The sequence below is a fragment of the Phacochoerus africanus genome, chromosome 10 (assembly GCF_016906955.1).
Source record: "Phacochoerus africanus isolate WHEZ1 chromosome 10, ROS_Pafr_v1, whole genome shotgun sequence".
In the NCBI taxonomy this organism is placed as follows: Eukaryota; Metazoa; Chordata; class Mammalia; order Artiodactyla; family Suidae; genus Phacochoerus; species Phacochoerus africanus.
This window is the reverse complement of record NC_062553.1, coordinates 60098373-60124533: the sequence shown is the minus strand read 5'-3', so window position 1 is coordinate 60124533 and position 26161 is coordinate 60098373. Positions and strand designations below refer to the sequence as shown.

The window sequence follows — 26161 nt, the reverse complement described above, 5'->3', positions numbered from 1 at the left end:
TATAATTTGTTCAACCCACATAGTGAATTTTTTAAGTGATACAATTGAATTTAGGATATTTTTTTAAAATTCAATTTGTGACTTTTTTTAAATAAAAAAAAAAATGTCAAACTGCACAGGCTAGCACTCCAAACCAAATCTCAAGACAGTGTACATATCTTTAGTTTAACAGCTCTTATCATTATCACTCAAAGCTGCCAGAGTTTGATTTTATATCTCTCTTTTTTTAAATGATTTTTATTTTCTCCATTAGAGTTGGTTTACAGTGTTCTGTCAATTTTCTACTGTACAACAAAGTAACCCAGTCACACATACATACATACATATATATATATATATATATATATATATATTCTTTTTCTCACATTAACTTCCATCATGTTCCATCACAAGTGACTAAATATAGTTCCTTGTGCTATGCAGCAGGTTCCCATTACCTATCCACTCCAAATGCAACAGTTTGCATCTACCAACCCCAAACTCCTAGTCCATCCCAGCCCCTCCCCCTCCCGCTTGGCAACCACAAGTCTGTTCTCCATGTCCATGAATTTCTTTTCTGTGGAAAGGTTCATTTGTATCACATACTAAACTCCAGGTACTAAGTGATATATGACATTTCTCTTTCTCTTTCTGACTTATATGAGAGTCTCTAGCTCCATCTGTGTTGTTGCAAATAGCATTATTTTGGTTTTTTTTAATGGCTGAGTAATAGTCCATTGTGTATATATACCACATCTTAATCCATTCATCTGTCAGTGGCCATTTAGGCTGTTTCCATGTCTTGGCTATTGCGAATAGTGCTGTAATGAACATATAGGTGCGTGTATCTTTTTCAAGGAAAGTTTTGTCCAGATATATGCCCCAAAGTGGGATTTATGGGTCATAGGGTAGTTCTATATTTAGTTTTCGGAGGTATTTCTCAACACATAAATAAACAAATTTTGACTGAATGAGTCTGCAACATGCTATTTTATTCCTTTTTTGAATTTCTAATTCTGCCTCAGATTTTGTTTGATTATTTTGGGATTTTTCTTTTCAGTTTATTTATAATGTTGACTCTACTTAGAAGGTTTTTCTATTTTCTTACATATGCTTTTGAAAGTGTTTACAGCATTTACAGGAAGGTAATGGGAACAGTATTTATGCTGTTAAGTTGAACAGTGGAAGAACTAATAGCACTATTAGGTGGCTTGCGTCTGTCATGTCCAAGGACACCTCTTGGCTGGATCAGAAGGAACAAGGGATAAGATCACAGAGGCAAAGCTGTGTGGGAGGTGGGCAATGGAGCAGACTGGCTCACCTTTGCAGGCTGGTATTTGTTCCCTTTCTATGAATTCCTGTGCTTTTGTGGTAGAACTACTATCTATTTTCCTAAGACAGAAGCTGGGGCTTTTTCTTCCTGCCTTAACCTCTGCATCCAATTAATGATGGATTTCTCTCAACTCAGCCCCTCTTCTCCATCCATTCTACAACTGTCCTAGATAAGCCTCTCACATCCGGACAAGTTGGTATATATTTCTAACTCGTCCTCAGGCCTCCATTATTGTTCTCTTCACATCTATCTTCATGATGCATCTAAAAAAATCACAGATTTTCCTAGAAAGAATTTACTTTTTCACTGAAAAATCCTCAGTGGGTCTTCTTCATGGTTATTGGTATGGATAGATTTGTGTCCCTCCAAATGACATGGGGGAGGGCCTAACCTGCATACTTGGAGACAGAGGCTCTGGAGAAGTAATTAAATTGAAATGAGTCATAGGGTTGGCCCTAATCCAATAGGACTCTTCCAAGAGGAAGAGTCACAGTGCATGTGTGCAGAGAAAAGGCCATGGGAAGACAGGCAGAAGCCATCTGATGTCAAGGAGAGAGACCTCAGGAGAAAGCAAACCTCCCTACACCTTGATCTTGGACTACTAGCTTCCAAAGTGATGGGAAATTAAGTATCTGTTGTTTAAGCCACCTAGTCTACGGTGTTTTGTTACGGAAGCCCTTGGAAACTACTATAGTCATTACAACATCAGACATTCTGAACATGAAAGCCAAGGCCACTATTTTGCCTATATAGACCTCATCTTTTCCTAGTCTCTGACTTTTAACTTCCAGCATCACCAAGCTGCAATAGTTCCCTTCAAATCTGGGCAATACCACATCTTTCTTTTTAGTCCTCTCTTAGGCCTTAGCTTTGAATATCTTTCTGATGCTTTCCTTATATACACTCTAAGATTTAGCTAAGATCTCACCCCTTTATTTTTCCCAGACTACTTCAGGCTACATTAGGGACCCTTTCATTTAGTCCTTTATAGTTTTCTATATCATTCTCACTGCATCTACCACATTTTATTCCATGTAATTGCTTATGCAATCTTTTCCACTAAACCTCCTTATAGTGAGGGAATATTTTAGTCTTGTTTAAGTTCCTAGCAGTTAGCAGGATTCATGGCACAGTAGTGTATATGGAAGCATCTTTAGTAATAGCTTATCTCTATATTTGTGCTATCAAGCCCAAACTTGCTCAGCATCAGTTTTCAATACTCACTTCACACATACAAGCTTTTAATAAAAACTGACTTCACTGGTCGACCCCGGGTATTTGTTGGATGTTTTAAAAGTCAAATTTGTGGAGTTCCCTGGAGGCCTAGTGGTTAAGGACTCAGCATTTTCATTGCTGTGGCTCATGTTCAGTCTCAGGTCTGGGAACTTTCACATGTGATGGCCAACTCTTCTCAACAAAAAGTAAAACTTTCATTTTGGGGGCACTTTTGTATCAAAGTAATGTTATTGACAAAAACAGAATAGCCTTTTGGTTTTTCTTATGCTTTTAGATTGAAATCTGGAAACTGGAATTACCCATAATATAATTATATCCCTAGACTTTAAGTCGAACTACTTGTACATCGTACTGTTTGTATAGAATATAAAATGATTAATGAGAGTGCTTATTCTTGCTTTTATTACAAATGACTCAAATGGAGCTGCCAGAGCCTTTTAAGAAGCAGCATCATGTTATCTATTTAGTGTTGTTGCAGACAAACACTTTCAATTGATATATCTTAGGAAACATCAAGTTCTCTCCCACAGAACAAGACTAACCACCTTCCTTACTCAATGCATAGACACAAAAAAAGTGAAAAAATATTATTTTTGAAGGTCCAAATTCTGCAAAAGTTAATCCCTTCTTTTCTTTCCTTTTTTTTTTCTCCACTTAAGTGGATCATTTGTTCCATTTATGTTTTACCAACCCACACATCTTGCCACAAAGAACCAGAGTCAAGCCACAAAGGTTAAGAGGAGAGTCTGGAAAAGTTCTGTTGAGGTGGAACAAGGAATTAAAATGCCCTCAGTAAATTGTAGTTTCTTTACCTAATCTTCTGTGAATCCCTGATGACCCAAAGAGTAGATGATCCCAGTGATTTTCGTTTAGTTTGGCATACACCAGTTTACATTTTTTCACAATATATGTAACCTATCAGTCATTTATTTGGACCTATAATTAAAATGATTTATATCTCTGATGGGGAAATGATGAAGTGAAGGATGGTACAAACCAGTCAAAGACTGGCTCCTGTAAACACCGGTTTCAGGCCAGATGCACACAGGTCAAAGGAAGGTGTTTGTTTATAGTTTTCCCCTGCACAAGACACCCTCTTCTACCCTGCCGTGAGGATAACCAAGGTTCCATTTCGTTCGTCCCTTTCTGGCTTGGACTGTTAGTGAGGTAACAACACCAGTAACTTGGAAGTAGCTAAGGAGTATCATTCTCAAAGGCCAGAGCTTTAGATAGAAATACCTTTTTCTTTCCTCTAATACTTGACTGACTTTTTTCTTTCTTTTCCTTTCATAGTGAGACAAGTTTAATGGCTTCCAAAAAACTGAAATAGTTAACTCTTTTTTTTTGTTTTTGTTTTTTGTTTTTTTAGGGCCGTTCCTGTAGCATATGAAAGTTCCCACGCTAGGGGTCGAATCAGAGCTGCAGATGCCAGCCTACACCACAGCCACAGCAACTTGGGATCTGAACTGTGTTTGCGACCTACACCACAGCTCATGGCAACGCTGGATCCTTAACCTGCTGAGTGAGGCCAGGGATCGAACCTACAATCCCCATGGATACCAGTCAGATTTGTTACTGCTGAGCCACAACGGGAACTCCCTGGAATAGTTAACTCTTGATTTCCATTTTAGTGCACAGTATTTTCTCCCTGTAATTAGTAAGTTTCCTAATTTTTTTAAATTTATTTATTTTTCCACTGTACAGCATGGGGGCAAGATACACTTACATGTATACATTTTTTTTTTCCACCCTTTGTTCTGTTACAATATAAGTATCTAGACATAGTTCTCAGTGCTACTCAGTAGGATCTCATTGTAAATCCATTCCAAGTTGTATCCGATAACCCCAAGCTCCTGATCCCTCCCACTCACTCCCTCTCCCCACCGGGGCAGCCATAAGTCTCTTCTCCAGGTCCATGATTTTCTTTTTCGTGGAAATGTTCATTTGTGCTGTATATTAGATTCCAGTTATAAGTGAAATCATATGGTATTTGTCTTTGTCTTTCTGACTTATTTCACTCAGTATGAGATTCTCTAGTTCCACCCATGTTACTATAAATGGTATTATGTCGTTCTTTTTTATGGCTGAGTAGTATTCCATTGTGTATATATACCACATCTTCCGAATCCAATCATCTGTTGATGGACATTTAGGTTGTTTCCATGTCTTGGCTATTGTGAATAGAGCTGCAATGAACATGCGGGTACATGTGTCTCTTTTAAGTAGAGTTATGTCTGGATATATGCCCAAGAGTGGGATTGCAGGGTCATATGGAAGTTCTATGTATAGATTTCTAAGGTATCTCCAAACTGTTCTCCATAGTGGCTGTACCAGTTTACAAGTTTCCTAATTTTTGGTAGATTAATAGACATTGTGAGTTTATAATACATTTTTATTTATTTTTATTTTATTTTTTAATATGAAAAATCATTTTCAAGTGTTTGGTTGCTACTAAAAGCAATATATAATATATATATATATTTTTTTTTTCTGTTACAAATGAATCATACCATTTACTATGGAATATCTAACAATGGTACACTTAGTATATGTGTTGATAAGAGATATTAGGATGCTATAAAAACTATATCAATTATTTTTATGGTGGAACATATGGAATTGTTTTATCAAATTTTAAAATGCAATTTGAACTAGAGCAGGGAGAAAGAATCATTTCTGATTCCACATTGTTTTAAGATTTTTTTCTGTTAAGTCATATTACATAATTTTAAACATTTAAAATTTTTAGATATGGAATTCACTAGTTTTAATTTTTCACTGACTTTTTAAAAAATGCCTAATTTTAGAGGTTGTTCATTTGAAGCCTGTCCAGTGCTTCCCACATCCATTTTCCTTCATCAATTTGACCTCAACTACCTGGAAGGGAGGGCTGGTGCCAACACAGAGGCAGCGCCTAAGCCTCAGGTCAGAAACAAAGTGAAGGAGAATCTGCAAAGGCCTAAGCAAAAGTTGCAACAACACTAAAATTTGAATTCAAATTTAGTGCCAAAAATCTCTTTTTCCATGCAGGATCTCCAGTCAGATCACAGGGCATCCAAAGCTATGAGACTGAAATAGAGACACTGCTTTTCTTTCCTTCAAAATTGAAGTACTATCATGTGGGAACAATGTTCCTCTTCTTTGGTTTGCTTTGATTCTTGCGGGGGAGAGGTCAGAGCAGGGACCTGAAGGATCCTGAGATTCCCAGTCTTTGTGATGGGCCCCGTTATTTCCAGTAAAGGGAAAACCATTTTACCATATTCCACATAAAATACTGAACTCCTTTGGAGTAGTGGACTGATAGTTTTGATTATCTCCCCAGCATTTATTTCTCTTGTTTTCTGTCAAGAACTTACAAATTTATTTTTGGTAAGCATTCTTTTCTTATTTTTAGTCATGTGCCTCCCAGGTTTGTAACCATTTTTAGCTATTGGTTCCATTTAACCGAAGGCGACTTTTAGGGAAAAGGGGGAAAAAACTAAGAGGGATTGGAGTTAGCAAGTTTAGTTTTTCAAACGGCTATGGTTCCTTGTTTTTTTCTTTTTTCTTATTTTCCTTCTGAAAATATCTCAGTGCTGAGGTATGGCTATTTTATTCCCAAACCTATGAGAATATATGTGTGTGTGTGTGTGTGTGAGAGTGTGTATATGCATGCTTACTTAAATAATTCTGGTCCTAGTCTTATGGAGAAGGAGAATTCTGATCCTATTTAGGCTTCATAGCCTCTTTTTTCTTTTTTTTTTTTCCCTTCTGAAAATATCTCAGTGCTGAGATATGGCTATTTTATTCCCAAACCTATGAGACGGTGTGTGTGTGTGTGTGTATGTGTGCGTGCGCATATCTACTTAAATAATTCTGGTCCTAGTCTTAGCAAGTTTAGTTTTGCAAATGGCTATTGTTCCTTGTTTTTTCTTTTTTAAAATAATTCTGGTTCTAGTCTTATGGAGAAGGAGAATTTTGATCCTATTTAGGCTTCATAAACTCGGTCTACAAAGTGTCCAGCGATACTAGAAAACACATGGTGATACAAATTCGGAAAGACTCCTTGACTTTTCTAAGCTCCTAGACCGGATTGTCCAGAAGGCATTTCCTTACAAGAGAATTTATCATTTTCAATAGTAACAAATTTTGTGTTCAAACTCTTCCTTCTGACATTAACTAGTTCTATTCCACAGTTTTGCCTGCTGGGTTTAAAAATGTAGTTGGCTTCCCACAGTACTGGTTACTTCATTACAAGGAAAATGCTGGGGTGATAACATTGCCTAGAATCCCTCCTAACATTCTATCTCCATTAATTCTAATGTAAACAGTGTGTGGGTGACTATTCTTTATGTGGTCTATCAAGATGTTTTCAATAATATTGACAGGAGGAAATGAGACAGCTGAAACCAAACTCACAAGACCTCCTTAAAAATCCACAGAGATGATTATTTGAAATACATCACTTATATACGAGGGAGAAAATCTTCAAACATTGATTACTCATTGCCCAAGTCTAAAGAAACGATCTGTGAAAACATTTCTAAGCCACAGTCTTTGTCAAGCTAGTGACATTTTTCATAGTTCAAAACACAGCCTCTTGTAAGTATGTAGAAGAACCCCTAAGAGGGAAGCAAACACTTTCAAGAAATAATAATAGCCTTGATTATATCTGTAATGTATTATACAGTAGGACACCTAACATTATTCCTATTAAGTGTAAATAATTTTGTGATACTTCACATAAAATTCTGAATTGCCTTTAGAGCTAGAGTGGGTAGTTTTGATCTAAAATCTATTTCTAGCATCTGTTTCTCTTATTCTCTGTAAGGAACATGCAGATACAATTTAGGTAAGCATCCTTGGCTCATTTTGAGGCATGTGCTTCTCCTGAACTTGGAGTAATTCTTATCTTCAGAGATAACTGCAAAGTAAGACAGTGACAGCATTCTTACACAGGACTATAAAGCCAGGAAAGGGGCAGGGACAAAAGACCATGCATACTAGAGAAATGAGGCCTGAGGTCCCAAAACTTAAAAAAAATGGAAGCCCCTAGAAGAGAACACAGGCAAAACATTCTCTGATATCAACCTTACAAATGTTTTATCAAGTCAGTCTCCCAAAGCAATAGAAATAAAAGCAAAAATAAATCAATGGGACCTAATCAAACTGACAAGCTTTTGCACAGCAAAGGAAACCATAACAAAAATCAAAAAGACATCTCACAGAATGGGAGAAAATAGTTTCAAATGATGCAACTGATAAAGGCTTAATCCCTAAAATATACAAAAAAACTTCTACAACTCAACAGGTAAAAAGCCAACCACCCAATGGAAAAATGGGCAAAAGACCTGAATAGACATTTCTCCAAGGAAGATATACGGATGGCCAACAAGCACATGAAAAAATGCTCAACATCCCTGATTAGTAGAGAAATGCAAATCAAAACTACTATGAGGTACCAACTTACACCAGTCAGAATCGCCATCATTAATAAGTCCACAAAGAACAAATGCTGGAGAAGATGTAGAGAGAATGGAACCTTCCTGCACTGTTGGTGGGAATGTAAATTGGTACAACCACTATGGAAAACAGTATGGAGGTATCTCAGGAAACTATACACAGTACTACCATATGGCCCAGCAACCCCATTCTTAGGCATATATATAGACAAAACTTTCCTTGAAAAAGACACATGCACCCGTATGTTCATTGCAACACTATTCGCAATAGCCAAGATATGGAAAAGACTTAATGTCCATTGACAGATGATTGGATTAAGAAGATGTGGTATATATGCATAATGGAATACTTCTCAGCCATAAAAATGAACAAAATAATGCCATTTGCAGCAACACGGATGGAACTAGAGACAATCATACTGAGTGAAGTAAATCAGAAAGAGAAAGAGAAATACCATATGATGTCACCATATCTGGAATCTAATACATGGCACAAATGAACCTTTCCACAGAAAAGAAACTCACGGATATGGAGAAGAGACTTATGGAGAACAGCCAAGGGGGAGGAGGAAGGAGTGGGAGGGACTGGGAATTTGGGGTTAATAGATGCAAACTATTGCCTCTGGAATGGATAAGCAATGAGGTCCTACTGTATAGCACTGGGAACTATGTCTAGTCACTTGTGATGGAGGATAATATGAGAAAAAAGAATGTATACATGTATGTGTGACTGGGTCACCTTGCTGTACAGTAGAAAATTGACAGAACACTGTAAAGCAGCTGTGGAAAAAATAAAAATCATTATTAAAAAAATGGAAGCCCCAAAATAAAATTCAAAAAACTTTCTGACTCAAAGTTCAACTTCATGTGCTTTAAGGGATTTCCCAAAACCAAACTCTTCATCCAGAGGTCAAGAAATTAAAAAAAAATAAAATAAGTATAGCAAAAAAAATTACAAATGTAAATGCATCTTAAATTTCTTTGGAATATGAAGCTGATGTATTGCTAAAAACATAATGGAAAGAGATTCTTTCTGAGATAGGGATTCTTTAAACACTTCTTTCGTGACTTTTATAGGAAAACAAACTTCAAAATCCAGACTGACACCTCTTATTCAGCAATAGAGGATGATTTAAAAACATGTATCTCTAGTTATAAAAAAATAACTGCTTCAGCATTGCACTGTTACGCATGGGAGAAAACATAAACTTTTCTATCCTCAAGGCTCTTTGAGGCAAGTATTTTACTTCTTACTTGCTCAGAGAAGCGAGGTGGACCATGACACATGGCTTGGATTTCAAACCAAAGTGTGCCTGTCGAGATTTCTAAGCACATGCTCTAAACCTACAAGAGGAGGCATATGTATCTGAAGAGTACGGGACCGGTTTCTAAACATCTTCCTAAAGCTAGCATCATTTTGGAACTCTTGCAAGAGACACCTTTCTCTTACAAAGCCTCTATACCAATGTTGAATACCTCATTTTTGAAATGTAAAGTCTAAAGAATTTAAAGTAAGTGTTTTTCATCTTGACAATAAATGAGACATTTTTATTTCATAATACCAAATATGAGTCAATCTGATTTCCAAATAAAATAGTTATGAAAATAGATTAATTTGTATATAATTAGACTTAAAGGTGCAGGACCACATTTAACTCTGGATTAATCATTTTATCTATTTAAGCACCACAACCACCAATAGTAAACTAAAATAAACATGCTCTACCTTCCTGACACAGAAAATATTTTAAAATTGAACAATCAAATAAATGGATGAGAAACATATTCCTCTACTTCTTAATAAATGATAGAAAAAGTGAACCTTCTGAAACCTTGAACCATTAGATAACAATAGACTCCAGGGTAAGTACATTGCTTTTTCCTTAAAATTAATCTGCATTTAAGAAATACATATCATAAATGTTCTATACACCTGTAACTCAGAAATTATGAAGTTATGTTTTCATCTATTTGTATTTGTGTATGTGTGTGAATAAATATGTATGCAAACACTGCTGGCATAATAGTTTCAAAGCTGCCATTCATAGGATACACTGAGTTCATTCTATAACCATGTTTTTCAATTGTTTTCCACAAGAAATTGTGGTACAATAGACAAAAAGGATCTAGGAAGTTAGAGTGTAGCTCCTTTTTGTCATTTGTTGCTGACATTCTTTTATAATGCAATTACAGCTATCAAATATGTATTTTTCATTATATCAAATGGAGAACTATCTTTTCCTTTACATACAATGATGTAGCATTTTAGAGACATGTTATGTACCTCACAACTTACACTGAGACACATTGTTCCTGCCAGTTTGCAGAAGGAGGCTCATATTCTATGCCAATATCCATGTGGGCTTGTGCTGCTTTTATTAACTTAGGCTTTTCTACTTCTATGACTTGCACTGAAAGATTATACGTATTTTGTTGTTATAGGTGTGGTATTTTTTTTAAATGCCACAGCAGGGAAGTGTTATTGGAGGAAATAATTGAATGGAGAGTCATCTGAAGGACTCTGTTTGTTGTTTGTTTGTTTCTTTTTGAGAACTGAACTTATTAGCAAGTAATTCAGAATCCTATCTCCTCAGACAAGGATGATCTACTTGTATTGTTTGGAAAGGTGAAAGGGTATTTATTAGGACAAATTTTGCAGAGACTAATTTTGTGAAAAAAGAGTACATTTTTGTGAACCTGGTTCCAAAAATACTGCAGAGAAATAATTCACAGTGTCTAGAAGGTTGTAAACAATGAAATTAGTCATAGGTATTTTTACGTCATATACTAATGGAAAGACAAAATTTTTGGTTTGGGGAGAGAAATAAGATAATAAAAAGCAGTATCTAAATAGGTTAGAAACATATAGATTATATATTAGAATCTCACATATAACATATTCATATAACAGAAATGTTCAAGGATGTAGCATGCTGCCAGGCCTTGATGGGCATGATTACAAAATTAAAACAAAAACTATTATTATGAAATAAAAAATAAGGAGATAATATTAGAATACTGTCTTTGATAAGATGTTCTTATTGGTAGAAGAGTCATAAATCTTTCATATAACACTACTATACTGTATTTGATAAATTCAAATCTATAGGAGTATACTTATTAAATCTAAGATGTACAGAGTTGTTTAGATCAGTGGTGAAGGTTTGGGAACTTCAATGTGTCTCTAAATAATTCAACAACAATAATTTTAGCTGAAAACGTTCTTTTTAAGATTAATTATCATCTAGTCACCTTCAAACCCATAGTTTCCTCCTTTTTTAATAACCATCTCTTGTCTTTTTTATTACTTTTTTGAAAGTATAGGTACATGTTTATTTACAAAGGTGATATTGTATTAAATAGCTATTTGCAATGCCTTTTTAAATTAATTTTAAAATATGGTTTTTCTCTTGGCTTTCCCATCAAGGTTCAGCAGTTAACGAATCTGACTAGCATCCATGAGGACACAGTTTTGATCACTGGCCTTGTCAGTGGGTTAAGGATCCAGAGTTGCCAATGAGCTGTGGTGCAGGTCACAGACAAGGCTCGGATCCTGCATTGCTGTGGCTGTGGTGTAGGCCAGCAGCTACAGCTCTGATTCAACCCCTAGCCTGGGAACCTCCATATGCTGCAGGTGCAGCCCTAAAAAGCAAAAAATAAATAAATTAATTAAAAGATAAAATAAAACATGCATTTCTCTTTCTATATTGTAATATTTTTGTAGAATTGTATTCTTTTCCAAGTATTCATTCCTCAATACACTAAGAAGTGCAAGAAAGAGCTCCAAATGTTTATTTTCACAAGGTTGATAGTACTAATAGTCATTGGTACTAGCATTTTTGGAAAGACCTAAGTCTTTTTGAGCCAAAGCACTTAAACAAATATTTATATAAGGAAATCAGCACATATGCATGAAAAAAAAATATTTTGCTTTTACAACTTGGCAAGCCTAGCTATGTATAAATATGATTTACATATTTTCCTGAAACACATGTGAAAAAGTAAATATCAAATCTACAGAAAGAGGTATCAATTAATGTATTTTTTCTATTAAGAAATATTAGATTAATGATTATTCCCCAATACCTTAGGATATAACATTTTTCTTACAGTTAATTTAATCATCCCAACACACAATGGGAAAATTCAAAATATATTATGCAAGAGTAGTTTATTAACTATACTTTATTTAATCATATTCTTAATAATAAAGAAACGATAAATTAGTTAAAACCTGTGTCTAATAGAGTATGCATGGAGGCAAGTTGACCATTTGTTTTCAGCACAATCTGTCAGGCAATGAAAAATAAAATGGAAATACTAAATACGAATAAAACTTTCTATTAAAATAAAGTTACCATACATTAGTACAAATAAAGATCTTGTTTCTTTTTTTATAACACTTATCAAAAGCTTTATAAAGATCTATGCTATATAAATGTCGTTACATGAAACATTAAAAATTTTAATGTTCCCTGTTACTTATATTCAAGTTTGATTACAAAAGGCCAGCATGATACATTTTCTCACTTACAAGCATTTCATAGTACATTGTGATGTATTTAGTTTCTAACTCACTGTTCTAAAGTTGGTACATTAAGTGATATCTATTTTTTCCATACACCATACAAATATCAACTTATTCCCCATTATTACTAGTAAGTTCACCTTTATTGAAGTACTCCTATAGAAAATTGTTTAAACTCTAAAACATTAAAAAAATTACAAAATCCAGTTTCAATTTTTTTTACTAACAATTATATCATCCATACTTGAGTGATTTTTCCTGAAAACTTATCTTAAGGCAGAAAATAAATGCCATATAATTGAACAAGCTTCATGTCATGTTTTCATTATTTATATGTGAATATGGCAACCAACTACTAACACTGTACATACACACACATATGTGTACTTTCTTTTTAGGAATAGTGACTGGTTCATCCTTGTCTCCTGGGTTAATCCTTTTATTACAAATAGCACATATTTTAGACAAAGCACTCTAGGCAATAGGTTGTAGTAGTTATCATGGATTTTGTAGCCAGATTTCCCAGGTTAAAACTGCACCTTTGCCATGCAACTATATAACTTTGGGATATTAATTAAACTCTCTGTGCTTTAGTTTCCCTTTCAGTAAAGGAAGGATGACAATAATATTCATTTCTCAGGAGTAAAGGAAGAATTAAATGAGTTAATTCATGTAAAGTACTTGGAACACTGTTTGGCTCATACAAAGTTCTCAAAAATACTGCTTATATATGGTTATAACTGGACTATTTAGTAAACAATCAGTTTTGTTATACCCATGCATGTTTTCCCAAGAAGCATAATATTATACAAAACACCTTATAAACATAGTTGATTCAAATAAAAAGGGATTGAGAGGCTGCAAAATTCCTGATTCACAACAATTACATTATTTCTATCAAAAATATTAATAATGAAAATGCATGCATGACTGTAACAGGATATTAATAAAACCTGAGCCAAACCAATCTAGTATTTGGTTAAGTGTTTCCATGAGAGGAAATGAGTTACTTCTCTCACCATCATGGTCATAATCAGGAGCACTGTTTTCGTCTTTTTTTTTTTTTCTTTTGCCATTTCTTGGGCCCCTCCAGCGGCATATGGAGGTTCCCAGGCTAGGGGCTGAATCGGAGCTGTAACCACCAGCCTATGCCAGGGCCACAGCAACGTGGGATCCGAGTCGCATCTGCGACCTACACCACAGCTCACGGCAACGCCGGATCCTTAACCCACTGAGCAAGGCCAGGGACAGAAGGCGCAACCTTAATGGTTCCTAGTCGGATTCGTTAACCACTGAGCCACGACGGGAACTCCAGAAGCACTGTTTTCAATGAATCTTAAAACTTTACCATTTCATCATCCTTGGGGTAAATAAACCTCCAAATTCCTCAAATAAGGCAATGTATTGGCTTAAAATAAATTCTTTATCAAGTTAATTTCTATGTGTTTTAATTACTTATTAGTATAGTGGGAGAGATAAAAATGTGTATTTCTTAGTGTTATTGAGAGGAATAAATGAGATAATGAAAGGTAAATTATTTGTTTATGGCAAATAAAAAGCACACAATACATGCTAACAGGTATTATTATTAATAACAACAGAATATGCTTCCTATTTATTCAAGTTCAAAATATCCTAGATGTTACAACTCTAGATAAAGGTGAAATCAGAAAGCAAGAAGGGGTATTTTCCTAAAGACAAACTAAATGGCTACATTGATCAATTTTGTAAGGTTGCTTTCATTAAATTCCTATTCTTGTTTGACCAACATATTGAATTACATAAAATGTGAATGGATTTGAATATTTCAATTGATTTTTCTGATTTATTAAAAAAGTGAAAGACTATTTTTTGTTTTGTCTTTGCTAGGGCCACACCCGAAGCATATGGAGGTTCCCAGGCTAGGGGTCCAATCGGAGCTGTAGCTGCCAGCCTGTGCCAGAGCCACAGCAATGCCAGATCTGTGCCGCATCTGCAACCTACACCACAGCTCACAGCAACATGGGATCCTTAACCCACTGAGCGAGGCCAGGGATCAAACCTGCAACCTCCTGGTTCCTAGTTGGGTTCATTAACCACTGAGCCATGATGGGGACTCTGAAAGACTATTTCTTGTGACAAAAAATATCTCAGTGCATCATAAATTATCAGAGAAATGCAAATTAAAACCTCAATGAGCTATCACCTCACACTTGTCAGAATGGCCATAATCAAAAAGTTTACAAATAATAAATGGAGAGGGTGCAGAGAAAAGGGAACTCCTACACTGTTGGTAGGAATGTAAATTGGTACTACCACTATGGAGAATGGTTCCAAGTTTCCTTAAAAAACTAAAATTAGAGGAATTCCTGTTGTGGCTCAGGGGTTAACGACTCCACTTAGGAACCATGAGGTTGCGGGTTAAATCCCTGGCCTTGCTCAGTGGGTTAAGGATCCAGCATTGCCATGAACTGTGGTATAGGTTGCAGACTTGGCTCGGATCCCATGTTGCTGTGGCTCTGGCGTAGGCCAGCGGCTACAGCTCTGATTCGACCCCTAGCCTGGGAACCTCCATGTGCCGCGGGAGGGGCCCTAGAATAGGCATAAGGACAAGGAAAAAAAAAAACTAAACTAAAAATAGAATGAAAATATGACCCAGCAATCCCACTCTTGGGCATATATCTGGCAAAGATAAAAACTCAAATATTCAAAAAGACTCATGCACCACAATGTTAACGGCAGAAATATATACAATAGCCAAGATAGGGAAGCAACCTAAATGGCCATCAACAGATGAATGGATAAATAAGATATGACACACACACACACGCACACACACAAACACACAATGGAATATTACTCAGCCATAATGAAGAATGAAATACTGCTATTTGCAGCAACATGAATGGATCTAGAGATTAACATAGTGAAGGATGGAAGTCAAAGACAAATATTATATAATATCACATATATGTGGAATCTAAAAAATAACACAAATGAATCCATATACAAAACGGAAATAGATTCAAACTTAGAAATCAAATTTATGGTTACCAAAGGGGAGAGTAGGGGGAGAAATCAGAAGTATGAGATTAACAGATACAAACTACTATACACAAAATAGATAAGCAACAAGGATTTATATAACACAAGGAACAGTATTCAATATCTTCTAATAACCCATAATGGAGAATAATGTAACAATAAACATATACATAACTGAATTACTTTACTGTTCACCTGAAACTAACAATATTATGAATCAACTATACTTCAATTAAAACAAGAAAAAAAATTCTTGGTGCCTTAGAAGAAGAAAAAAAAGCATGGTGAGAGAATTATGGACTTTGAAGTCAAAGAAAGCATATGTGTCTGCATCATCTTATAATAAGTAAGTAAGTTGAGGTAAATTTCTTAATGTTGTGTAAATACTTAGCCTCTTCATCAAAAAAAAAAAAAGGAAAATGAAAGGCAGTCAAAATACTTTTAAAGCCACTCCCCCAATATCCTCAACAATGTTGCTTATTTGTTTGTTTGTTTATTTTTGTCTTTTTAGGCTGCACCCACATATGGCATATGGAAATTCCCCAGCTAGGGATCAAATTGGAGCCATAGTTACCTGACTACACAAAAGCCACAACAATGCCAGATATGAGCCAGATATGTGACCTACACCACAGCTCATGGCAACACTACATCCTTAACCCACTTTGTGAGGCCAGAGATCAAACCTATGTCCTTATGGAACCTAGTCAGATTCGTTTCTGCTGAGCCATGATGGGAACTCCATCAGCAATCCTTAAAATCATTGTAATGAAGGAGAAATTGAAGTATATATTCCGAATATCTGCTAAATATCACTTATTTTCCTCCAGAGTCCAGTGATAGCCAATTAATCAGTGACAGCATTCATGTTCCAAATCCGCTTAGTTCTTTTCCATTTGAATTTAAGCTATACTCAAGATAATTGCTTCAGTATTTTTATCCTATATCCTCTAATTTTCAGAAACTTCTTATCTTTACTCCCCTGGTAATATCTTCTAAACATTTTATACAAGATGTCAAGTCCTACATTCTGACCACAGAATGTAAAATTTCTAAAAAGCTAGAGGTGGGGAAACATCTATGATGATCGTAAACTATGAATGAAAAAAATAATTCTTTTGTTTTATAAATCAAAGGTGAAACAGGACAAATTCCAGGTAAATCTATCATTCTCACTCTACTTTTATTGAGGGTTTTTAAAGGTTTATTTTGTTTAGTTTGTTTGCCAATGCATTTACTAATGGCTACAGGCCCTGGAATTATTGCTAATATTGCTAAATTAAAAGGAACTCAGAAAATATAAAGAATGCCAGGAAACAGATGCCCAAACTTTCTTAAACACTGTTTTTACAAGACTGTTCTTCAAAAAGAAAATTGACATAACTGACACATTAAAATGAAAACTATTTTTCCCATTGTACACACTTATCAATTTAGTTCCTCCAACATATTTGTGTTGAGAATAATATCATGGAAGGGCTGTCTCTCCCCTCCCCCAAAACCATACTTATTAACCTGTGTAGCGTTTTTCATTTTAAAATTAGATATTCTAAGTTTCTAATGTTTTAATCACTTTATCTTTTAATTGTTTAAATTTTTGACTGCACCCACGTCATAGGGAAGTTCCTGGGCCAGAGACTGAATACAAGCTGTGGCTGCAATCTGTACCACAGCTGTGGCAACACCACATCTTTAACCCACTGTGCCAGGCTGGGGATCGAAGTAGTGCCTCAGCACTGACCTGAGCTGCTTCAGAGGCAATGCCAGATCCTTAACTCACTGTGCCACCGCAGGAACTCATATTTTTTACTTTAAGCAGGTTTTTATAATTTTTTGAAAGACCAATCATGTGAGTGGTCTGGACAGAAAATGATGTTTGTAATTTTCCAGCAATGGATCTAATTCTCATTTAGTTCTATATTAGCTGAGGCTACTATATAACATACAAATATTCTTTCCTTCAAAAATAATTCACTCATAGAAAAAGTCTAGATATTTTAAAAATAAGCAAAATATTACTCAACACAAAAATAATGAGGATAAAAAATCACTAATGAGTAAAATGAAAAATAACTTAAATCATCAATTTTTAAGTTTTTGTCTGATGACCTCTTTAATACTTAAAGTTATTAAGATACACAGAGACTATCAGTTTATGTGAGTTTTATCTATTGATATTTAACATATTGGAAATTAAAACAACTGAGATATTTTTAAAAATGTATTGTTGCTACTGCCTTCATCCCTGCTAAGATGCTGGCAGTTTTACCTACTACTGTTTTTGCAGCATCAACGTCTACGTCAAATACAATGAAAAAGGCAAATACTATGTCAGTATTTTTATGAACATAGGTTTGACCCTGTAGAATCCCCAGAAAGGACTTGGGGTTTCTGAATTTCCATAAATGATGCTTAGAGAATAGCTGCACAAAGGGTTAATTCTCTCCAAGGTGCCTATAAGAGACAGCCAGCCCAACTCCCTTTAACTATAATCCTAAACTATCCTGAAATGTTTGAATCATTAACTAAATTTTTAAATTTCAAACTATACATAGGTGACAATTTCATTCAAAAGTAAATTAATAGGAATACTAGGAAGTATTTTTGTAGAATATTATCAAATGTACATTCTCAAGTTTAAACTGGGACAAAATATTAGAAAGCAAGAGATGAATGTTTTCCAGACAGAAACTTACCAGTCCCTCCCTATTTTCTACTTTTGGACTTTGGCAGTGGGAGTTTTCTCTCTCCCTTCTTTCTTCCATTTCCTGCCCCACTTTTCTTTGTGTTTTCTTAACAAACATGCATAAAAACAGTATTACTTAAGGAAATGAGTTCTAGTTTCTATGCTTATCTGTTCTTTCACTCATTTTATTGCATTAGAATATAAATCAATGGAAAAGTTCCTAAAATGAAGGATTATTTTTGATCTGTTATAATTCATAAGAGAAGTACAAGATGTAACATAAAAAAGTGTGTAAAAGGAGCAAAGGAGTATACTCACATTGAAAAATTCATGTCTATACACACAGTTATCACAGAACAATGACTCAGCTACATACATACAAAAACTCCACTGCCATTTCTTCTGCTGCTATTGGAAGAGTTCTTAACTTCACCAGGATTGGATATGGCAAAAACAAGACCTTTTTCTATGCTGTAAAATGCCCTGCAGTGGTACCCATATAAACTGAAACAACTTTTTCAGGAAGATGAGAAACAATTCCCTCTCTCTCTCCCTGCCTCTTTTTTTCCCCCCGCATGTTCCTGATATGACTATGGCACGTAAAAATGAGGGATATGCTAAAATGTTGCTGGGAGATCAAAAGTAAAACTTAATTCACTCATTTAAACAGAAAAAAAATACTCCTATTTTAGACATTTAACATCTTCCCTTCGTAGAAAACTCTAAACAGTATTTTTTTTAAATGTCTCAATTCATGATCTTTGAGTCCAAGATAATTCAAAAGGCAAACAATATATTTATGTCCATGCCTTCAGAAATAACTGCTCATATTTCTTTGATAATATCCCGACTGAAACACCCACTAAATCTAACTTGATTTCAAATATTCAGGTTTTAGCTTTAAAAATAATGCATTAAGGATAGCTATAGAGACTGAAATAGAGTAGTCCTTGCCTAGGGTGGGGAAGGAAATGGGAGTTAACAACAATCAGTATGCAGACTCTCACTGCGGTGATATAAATGTTTTAAAATTGATTCACAGTAGTGATAACTGCAGTGTGTGGTAAATTTACCAAGAGTATACTTGAAATGGGTGAATTATATGATATATAAAAGTGCTACAATGAAGGTATATTTTAAAAATGAATATCCTGAATAAGAGAAGCCAGAAACCAAAAAGTATATACACTATGAATCCATTTATTTAATTTACAAAATGGGCAAAATTAACTTAAAGTGATGGAAAGTCCAATAGGAGCATTTCTATGGCTGGTACAGAGCACAGGGTGGTGTGTCTGAGGTGCCCTTAATGTTCTGTGTCTTCACTTGGTTGTTAGTTGGATGAGCTTGATTTTTGAAAATCCATTGAGGTGTACACTTACAATGTGTGCAATTCTCAGTATATATACTATACCTCAATAAATAAGTGTAATTCATATACATATATATATTCTTGCTCAAAATTCCTTTTCAACTTAAAAATATGGGCAATTCTATGTAAAGCAAGGCTGTTGTGTGACATATTTAAAATATTTATCATTAAAAAAGTGGTATGGGGATGTCATAATATGCGATATTCAAACTACCCACATTTAGGTGAAATTTATGTCCAACTTATAAGATGGGGACTGGTAGGCAATTTTATTGATAAGGGAATGCATTCAAGCTAATTTATCATTGAATTATTAAGGTATCATAAGAGCATGTACACTGACTATAAGGATGGTTGGTAGTGGAGGCTGGCATCAGGCACCTGTGGAAGAGGATCTAGAAGGATTACACAGTGCTGACCAGACACCAATAAGCTTGAGAAGCCATGACAAATAAGGGTGAGGGTTGATGAAGAAAAGCTGCTCCACCATGTTCTTTTTGGTGTCCATCCACTTCTTTAACTAACATCTAAAACATTGTTCTCTTCTGCGATCCTTCCAGGAGCAGCCTAACACTTCCTCCTCAGTCAACAATCCCTAATATCATCTAGGTGAAAGAGTTTTCCTTCTTGTATTGAACCCTTCAACAAATATAAATGGGCTGAAAATAAATTACAGAACAAATGATATAGAGCTTTTTTTTTAGCAGCCAAAAAACTATAATTTCATGTGCAGAAACCATGCCTGGCTTATCTAACCACCAAACCCCAGAGTTAATTGTCATGGTGAACTTCACATCATAGACTTTCAGGTATTCGTGGAATTAAAAAATGGACATATTTTCATTAATATCTGAATGAAAAAATGTAAAATTTTATATTTTATAACACTGAAGCAAAAAATTTTGTATCTGCATTCAAAATGTAAAATTTCTGCAGTAATCAACTGACAACAGTCATTGTTCATATTTATATTCCAAAGCTATAGGATACTATTTTTTAAACTTTGAAGTGTATAAACATAAAATAAAAAGAAACAAAAATAACTCAGATAATAAAGCTAAGATAGCTTTTTTGTTTGTTTGTTTTTCAGCCACACCTTGGCATATGGAACTTCCTAGATCAGGTATTGAATACAAGCTGGAACTGCAACCTATGTAACAGCCACAGCAATGCCAGATCCTTAACCCACTGCACCACAGAGGAACTCCTAAGATAGCTTTTAAATGGCATGACAAAATTGGGTGGCATGTTTATTTCTTCATTTATACATATATTTTATTATATATATATAAACACATATATTTTATTATTCCATATCAGACTTAGTTTTAGGTAAAATCAACAGAAAGCCTGCCCTTTACAATTTACTTTAGACAAGGCAATTGTCTAAAATGCGGTAATATATCATATTTTATGATGTCTATGACATGAAAAATTTGTTGATTAGATATAATAAAGATGGATGTAGATGATAATAAGTGAGTGACATCAGAAGGTCCAAAAAGGATAAATAAATTTTAGCAAGCCTGTTAGTAGTATTAAAAAAAGCTAAAGCACAGAACACACAGAGGGATGGGGGCAGAATGACAGGATGTGAAAACACCAAGCTCCATCTGAAAGACAATGAAAAAAACTGGCTTCTCTAGAGCAAATATCAGATTACATAGTTCTATTGAGGGAAAAATGTGGGAATTACATGTCATACTTTTTTCAGTTCAAGTCCCCAATCTTCAATTCGAGCGCCTAATTTTTTCACGCTTAACTAACATGTTAGTATACAGTTTTATTTATGTGTCCATTCAATGCGGATTCAAACATCTGCACGAATTAACATTTCCTGTCTGTCCTTACCTGTGACATTGATGTAATTTATGATGTAATTTATAACACTGAAGCAAGTTATGAAGAAGGTGGTGCAACATAAATTTTTTTGTATTTCCTAATAATACCCCCTTATAGAGACATAATGAAAAATTTTAGATACAGTATCTTTCTAGAAGTTAAATTACAGAAAACACAATAATAATGTGAAATACAAAAAGATGTTTTTGAATATGATTTAAATTCAAACACATTTAAACTGACCATACCATAATTAATATATGTCCATTAGTAATTAATATGATGTATTCATTAGTAATTATGAGAATCCTTTAATCTGCTATCATTGGCTTGAAAGTGAGAGCTCATTAAAAAGCAGCTCAGGTGGATGTGATCTTCCCATTTCCTGGGAGCTTACAAAATGGAACCAAATTTCTTCTCTCCAAGAGCCAAAGCATTTATTTTGGACACGTGTAAATGTAGTACATTTAACAGTCCAAATACAAGCTAGTATCTTGCCTCCATGGAGAAATAACCACAGTTATTTCAGCTAACTGACAATCCTTCCTTGAGAACCCCCTAGGAGAGCTGGCACAAATGATTTACTCAGGGTGCTTAAAACAGTTTTCCTCTGCAGATTTGTCACTTTATAGATGCATCCCATATAACTCAATAGCTCCAGAGGATCTATTGTAACTATTTTTTGCAATAATTATAAGATTAAGGGCTTATTTTGGGAGCTGTTAATAATATCAATGAAAGGATTAAGACACTTTGGGTGAAAATCATATAGAGATCAAAGAGGTAGTGAAGTTAATGCTTCTGCTACATTTTAAATCACAGAAAAGCAGAAAATCCTCCTCAACTCACACCCTGAATGAAATCTGAAGAACCCTCTGTTTGGTGGTCTGACTAAAACAAATAAAATAACAATTTAGTCATGGTGCTCATTCCATACTACTTATGGAAAACCCCTCCTGAAAGATGATTACAATATCTATGTGCAACAAAATCATTAGACTTCCTTTAAGAATAATGTCAGAGAATTGAATCATAGTTGGCGGTATGTATGTCAATCAGATACACAGGAATGAGAGAGCCACACAAGATAAACCAAATGCAACCAAACAGAATCCCTAAGTTTAAAATCTTATTTTTCATTAACACTCACCTTAGCATTTGCCAGCATTTTAGAAATAGACAAACAAATGCCTTCAGATTTGCCCATTGAGATTGCTATCCTTCAAGGATTCCTCAGATGACTTGATTGTCATAATCCTGGCATGTTATAATTTCTTTCAAGAATTTATACAACAGTGATTTATAAAAATATTAGCTATCAATATATTTATCATACACAAGAATATATGTATATGTATATATCAGAATTTTAAATATCAAGAAGATTAAAATAAGACAGGCTTTCTTAAGCCACAAGAAAGTCAATTCTTCAAATCTGTTTTTGCTTTTATAATTCAACTTGTTTATTTTTACATATGCTATGATTCCCCCATATTTTAAGAAATCCTGAAACAAAAGACAGAAGTGCCTAAATGGAAATGCTAGTAAAAACCAAATTCACTAAGTAAATCATTTATTGATTAATTATTAGTAGTATTATTTTGTTTTTTGTCTTTTAGGGCCACACACGGCATTTAGAGGTTCCCAGGCTAGGGGTCTAATCACAGCTGCAGCTGCCGGCCTATGCCACAGCCACAGCCATGCCAGATCCTAGCCACATCTGTGACGTACACCACAGTTCTCATGCAACGCCAGATCCTTAACCAACTGAGCAAGGCCAGGGATCCAACATGCAACATAATGGTTCCTAGTCGGATTCGTTTCTGCTGCGCCACGACAGAACTCCCTGATTAATTAAAAATTACTTTGTGAGCAAGTAGTCAGAAAGTACAAAGGCTTATAGTGAATGGATGACTTTGTCACTAATTTCTTATAAATCATAGCAATAATGAGTGAATAATTGAGAGATTTAATACTTAGCTAATTTATCAAGAAAGTTTAATATAAACATTCTATAGTATGGATTTCTTTGGATTAGTCTCTTTAAAATTAAAGATCTTTTAGTTATCTAATGATATCTCATGGCACCCTCATTTATATTATTTTAATATATTTTAATATATTTAATATATCAGATAGTTTAAATATATTAAATGGATTAATTTCTATACTAAACATCAAAATAATAATTTTTTATTGCTTTCTAAGGCCAAATAATCATCTCTAGTATATTTTGATTAATGGTTATAAAATTGTTTATTTATATTTTACTCTTTTTTCTACATTGATGGAAAACAGCATTAGCAGTAAAATAATCTGTAATTTCTGGAGAAATTATAAAATTCTATTTTTGAAAACCGTTGAAACATAAACTTAGTTTAACTAGTAAACTCAGTTCTATAGAACACAGAGTAGACCGCGAAACAATGAATAATCTAATACATTTTAATATTTTCCAAATGCCATCTGTAATTTCTAGCACCAGCATTTTAATATGTAAAATAGTTTGATGTTGAAAAAGTAGCTCAAAGTATCCTAAAGTACACAATATTATTTATGCTCTTACCTACACTCAGTATGTCACACAGATGCATGTTGAGTTTATATTAAGTGCACAAAAGATATTCGTACCTTTGAGACATAATCTTATAGGCATCAGGCAGATAGCATCGGATATTCTCCATCTGAGCGGGGTCAGAGTCACAGATTTTGTCGTCGGTCCTCCCATAGTTGGCGCTCTCGATCATGATAACATCTGTTCCTGGACAGCGGAGCTCTATGGGGTAGCTCTCACAGGACAGCTCTCTGCGCACCACAGCCATCGGAATGGGAGCGCGGCTGAAAGCTACCAGGAGGAAAAAGAAAATCAGTCATCTCTGCTTCCTACAAAGCAAGTACCTGTCTGGGGTATACTAATACCAAGGGAAAAAGCGATGTGATTCATAATTTTACCTAAAAATAGAATAGCTCTCAGTTTAGTAACCTGACAGGATTTTTAAAAGTCTAATACCACAATTATTTCTTAAAAACTTTATCTGACACTTTTTTTTTCTTCCTTATAAATGGAAAAAAGCACCCTGGATTTTCTAAAACACTGGCTGGTATGTGAGGTACAGACTATACAGAATATCATACAATTTGTAGAATGAGATTTTCAGATGAATCTCAGGAATATTATGTGTCTTGTTTTTTTATGAAAACCATTACCAAAAAAAAAAACAGCACTGTTCTTGAGTGTGTATGTGTGTGTGTATATATATGTATATGTGTAAATATATGTATATATATAGTAATGCATTTCAAATTTAAAACAGATTCATTGTTTCAAGTAATAATTAACATAATCAGTGTCTTTTAGGAGTTAATTATAGAAATAGTGACTATTCTTTAAGAAAACAGATTTATAGAAAACAAATTAAGTTTTCCTTCAGCTCCCTTCCCACACCTTCCCTCCAATGTCAAGCGGTAACCAGTTAACAATGTGGTGACTTTCCTATAAGAGTTTTCTACAGAAAAAAATAAATAAACACTGCATGTTTATTTTGATCCCACCTTTAATTTTACTTAAGTAACTATTAATCAGGTAGTTTCACAGTACACATACTGTTTGATACTTTGGTATTGTTTGATACTTAGACTTATTTTACCTATTAATTTGACAATATATGCTAGAAATTTTTTCATTTCTACCTTGTATCCCTGATTTTTAATGGCTGCATTATATATATGTGTTTGTGTATATGTGTGTGTGTGTTTATGTATATATATATATATAGTATATTTAATTGGTCTCATTTAATGGACATTTATAAATGTCCCAGTATTTTTTTATCATAATATTACAGAGAAGTATAAATATATCTGTTATTTGCCTATAATATTTTACAAATATATTATTCCAAATATATTTCATAGTATATATATTTCATGGTATATTTCTACAAATGAAACTGATGAAGCAGTAATTATATTTGAAGTTTGGCGATATGAACAGCTAAGTGTTCAAAAACTTAAAACAAATTGGGCACTTTCTCCAGCAGTACTTTCCTCTTCAAAACTATATATTATTAATTCCTTTATATATTGACAATGTGATAGACAAAAAATGATAAAATCATCTTTATTTTATTCTTCACCATTTTATTTATACAATGAAATATATTTTCATATGTTTATTGAGGTTCCATATTTATTTTATTTGTGAACTTCTTGCTTACATGTATGCATAGGTTATTTTAAAGTTCCTTGCACAGCAAGGAAATTGAAAGCTTATTTTTTATACTTGTGGCAATTATGTTTTTCTAGTTTGCTGTTTAGTTTCAGATGTCTGTTGAGCATATATATTTCATTTTTATACAGAAAACTGTCTATCTTTTCAAGTCAGATCTAATAGTTTTGTCATTCATAATTGTGAACATAATCAGTACATTATTGGAAGATGGTCAAACATTTAATTGTACAATCTCAACATGTCTTCTTTTAAAACCATGTAATTGAAATTCCAGAAATTAAGTATTTACCAAAGAGCTAATAAGTTGACTTTCACACAAGAGCATTAATTACAGAGATCTCTATGTGATAGATATAAATTGGCATTGATGATTGATTTACTTACTAATGTGCACATACATAAAAATGTATAAATAAATACATTCAATTTTTCTTACGCTTTTTTTACTAAGCATGAAATGTGGGAAGCAAAGAAGGAAGGAGACAAGCA

General features: G+C 34.2%; 1 protein-coding gene across 3 annotated transcripts in view; it reads right to left on the bottom strand.

Moving 5' to 3' along the window:
- ADGRL3 (adhesion G protein-coupled receptor L3) overlaps positions 1-26161 on the bottom strand; it is a 512757-nt gene that overhangs the window by 403479 nt on the left and 83117 nt on the right. For all 3 annotated transcript variants that reach the window (XM_047798807.1, XM_047798808.1, XM_047798809.1), the window contains one exon: positions 24073-24286. In XM_047798807.1, coding sequence (XP_047654763.1) covers positions 24073-24286 — 214 coding nt within the window. The remainder of the gene's footprint in view (positions 1-24072; positions 24287-26161) is intronic.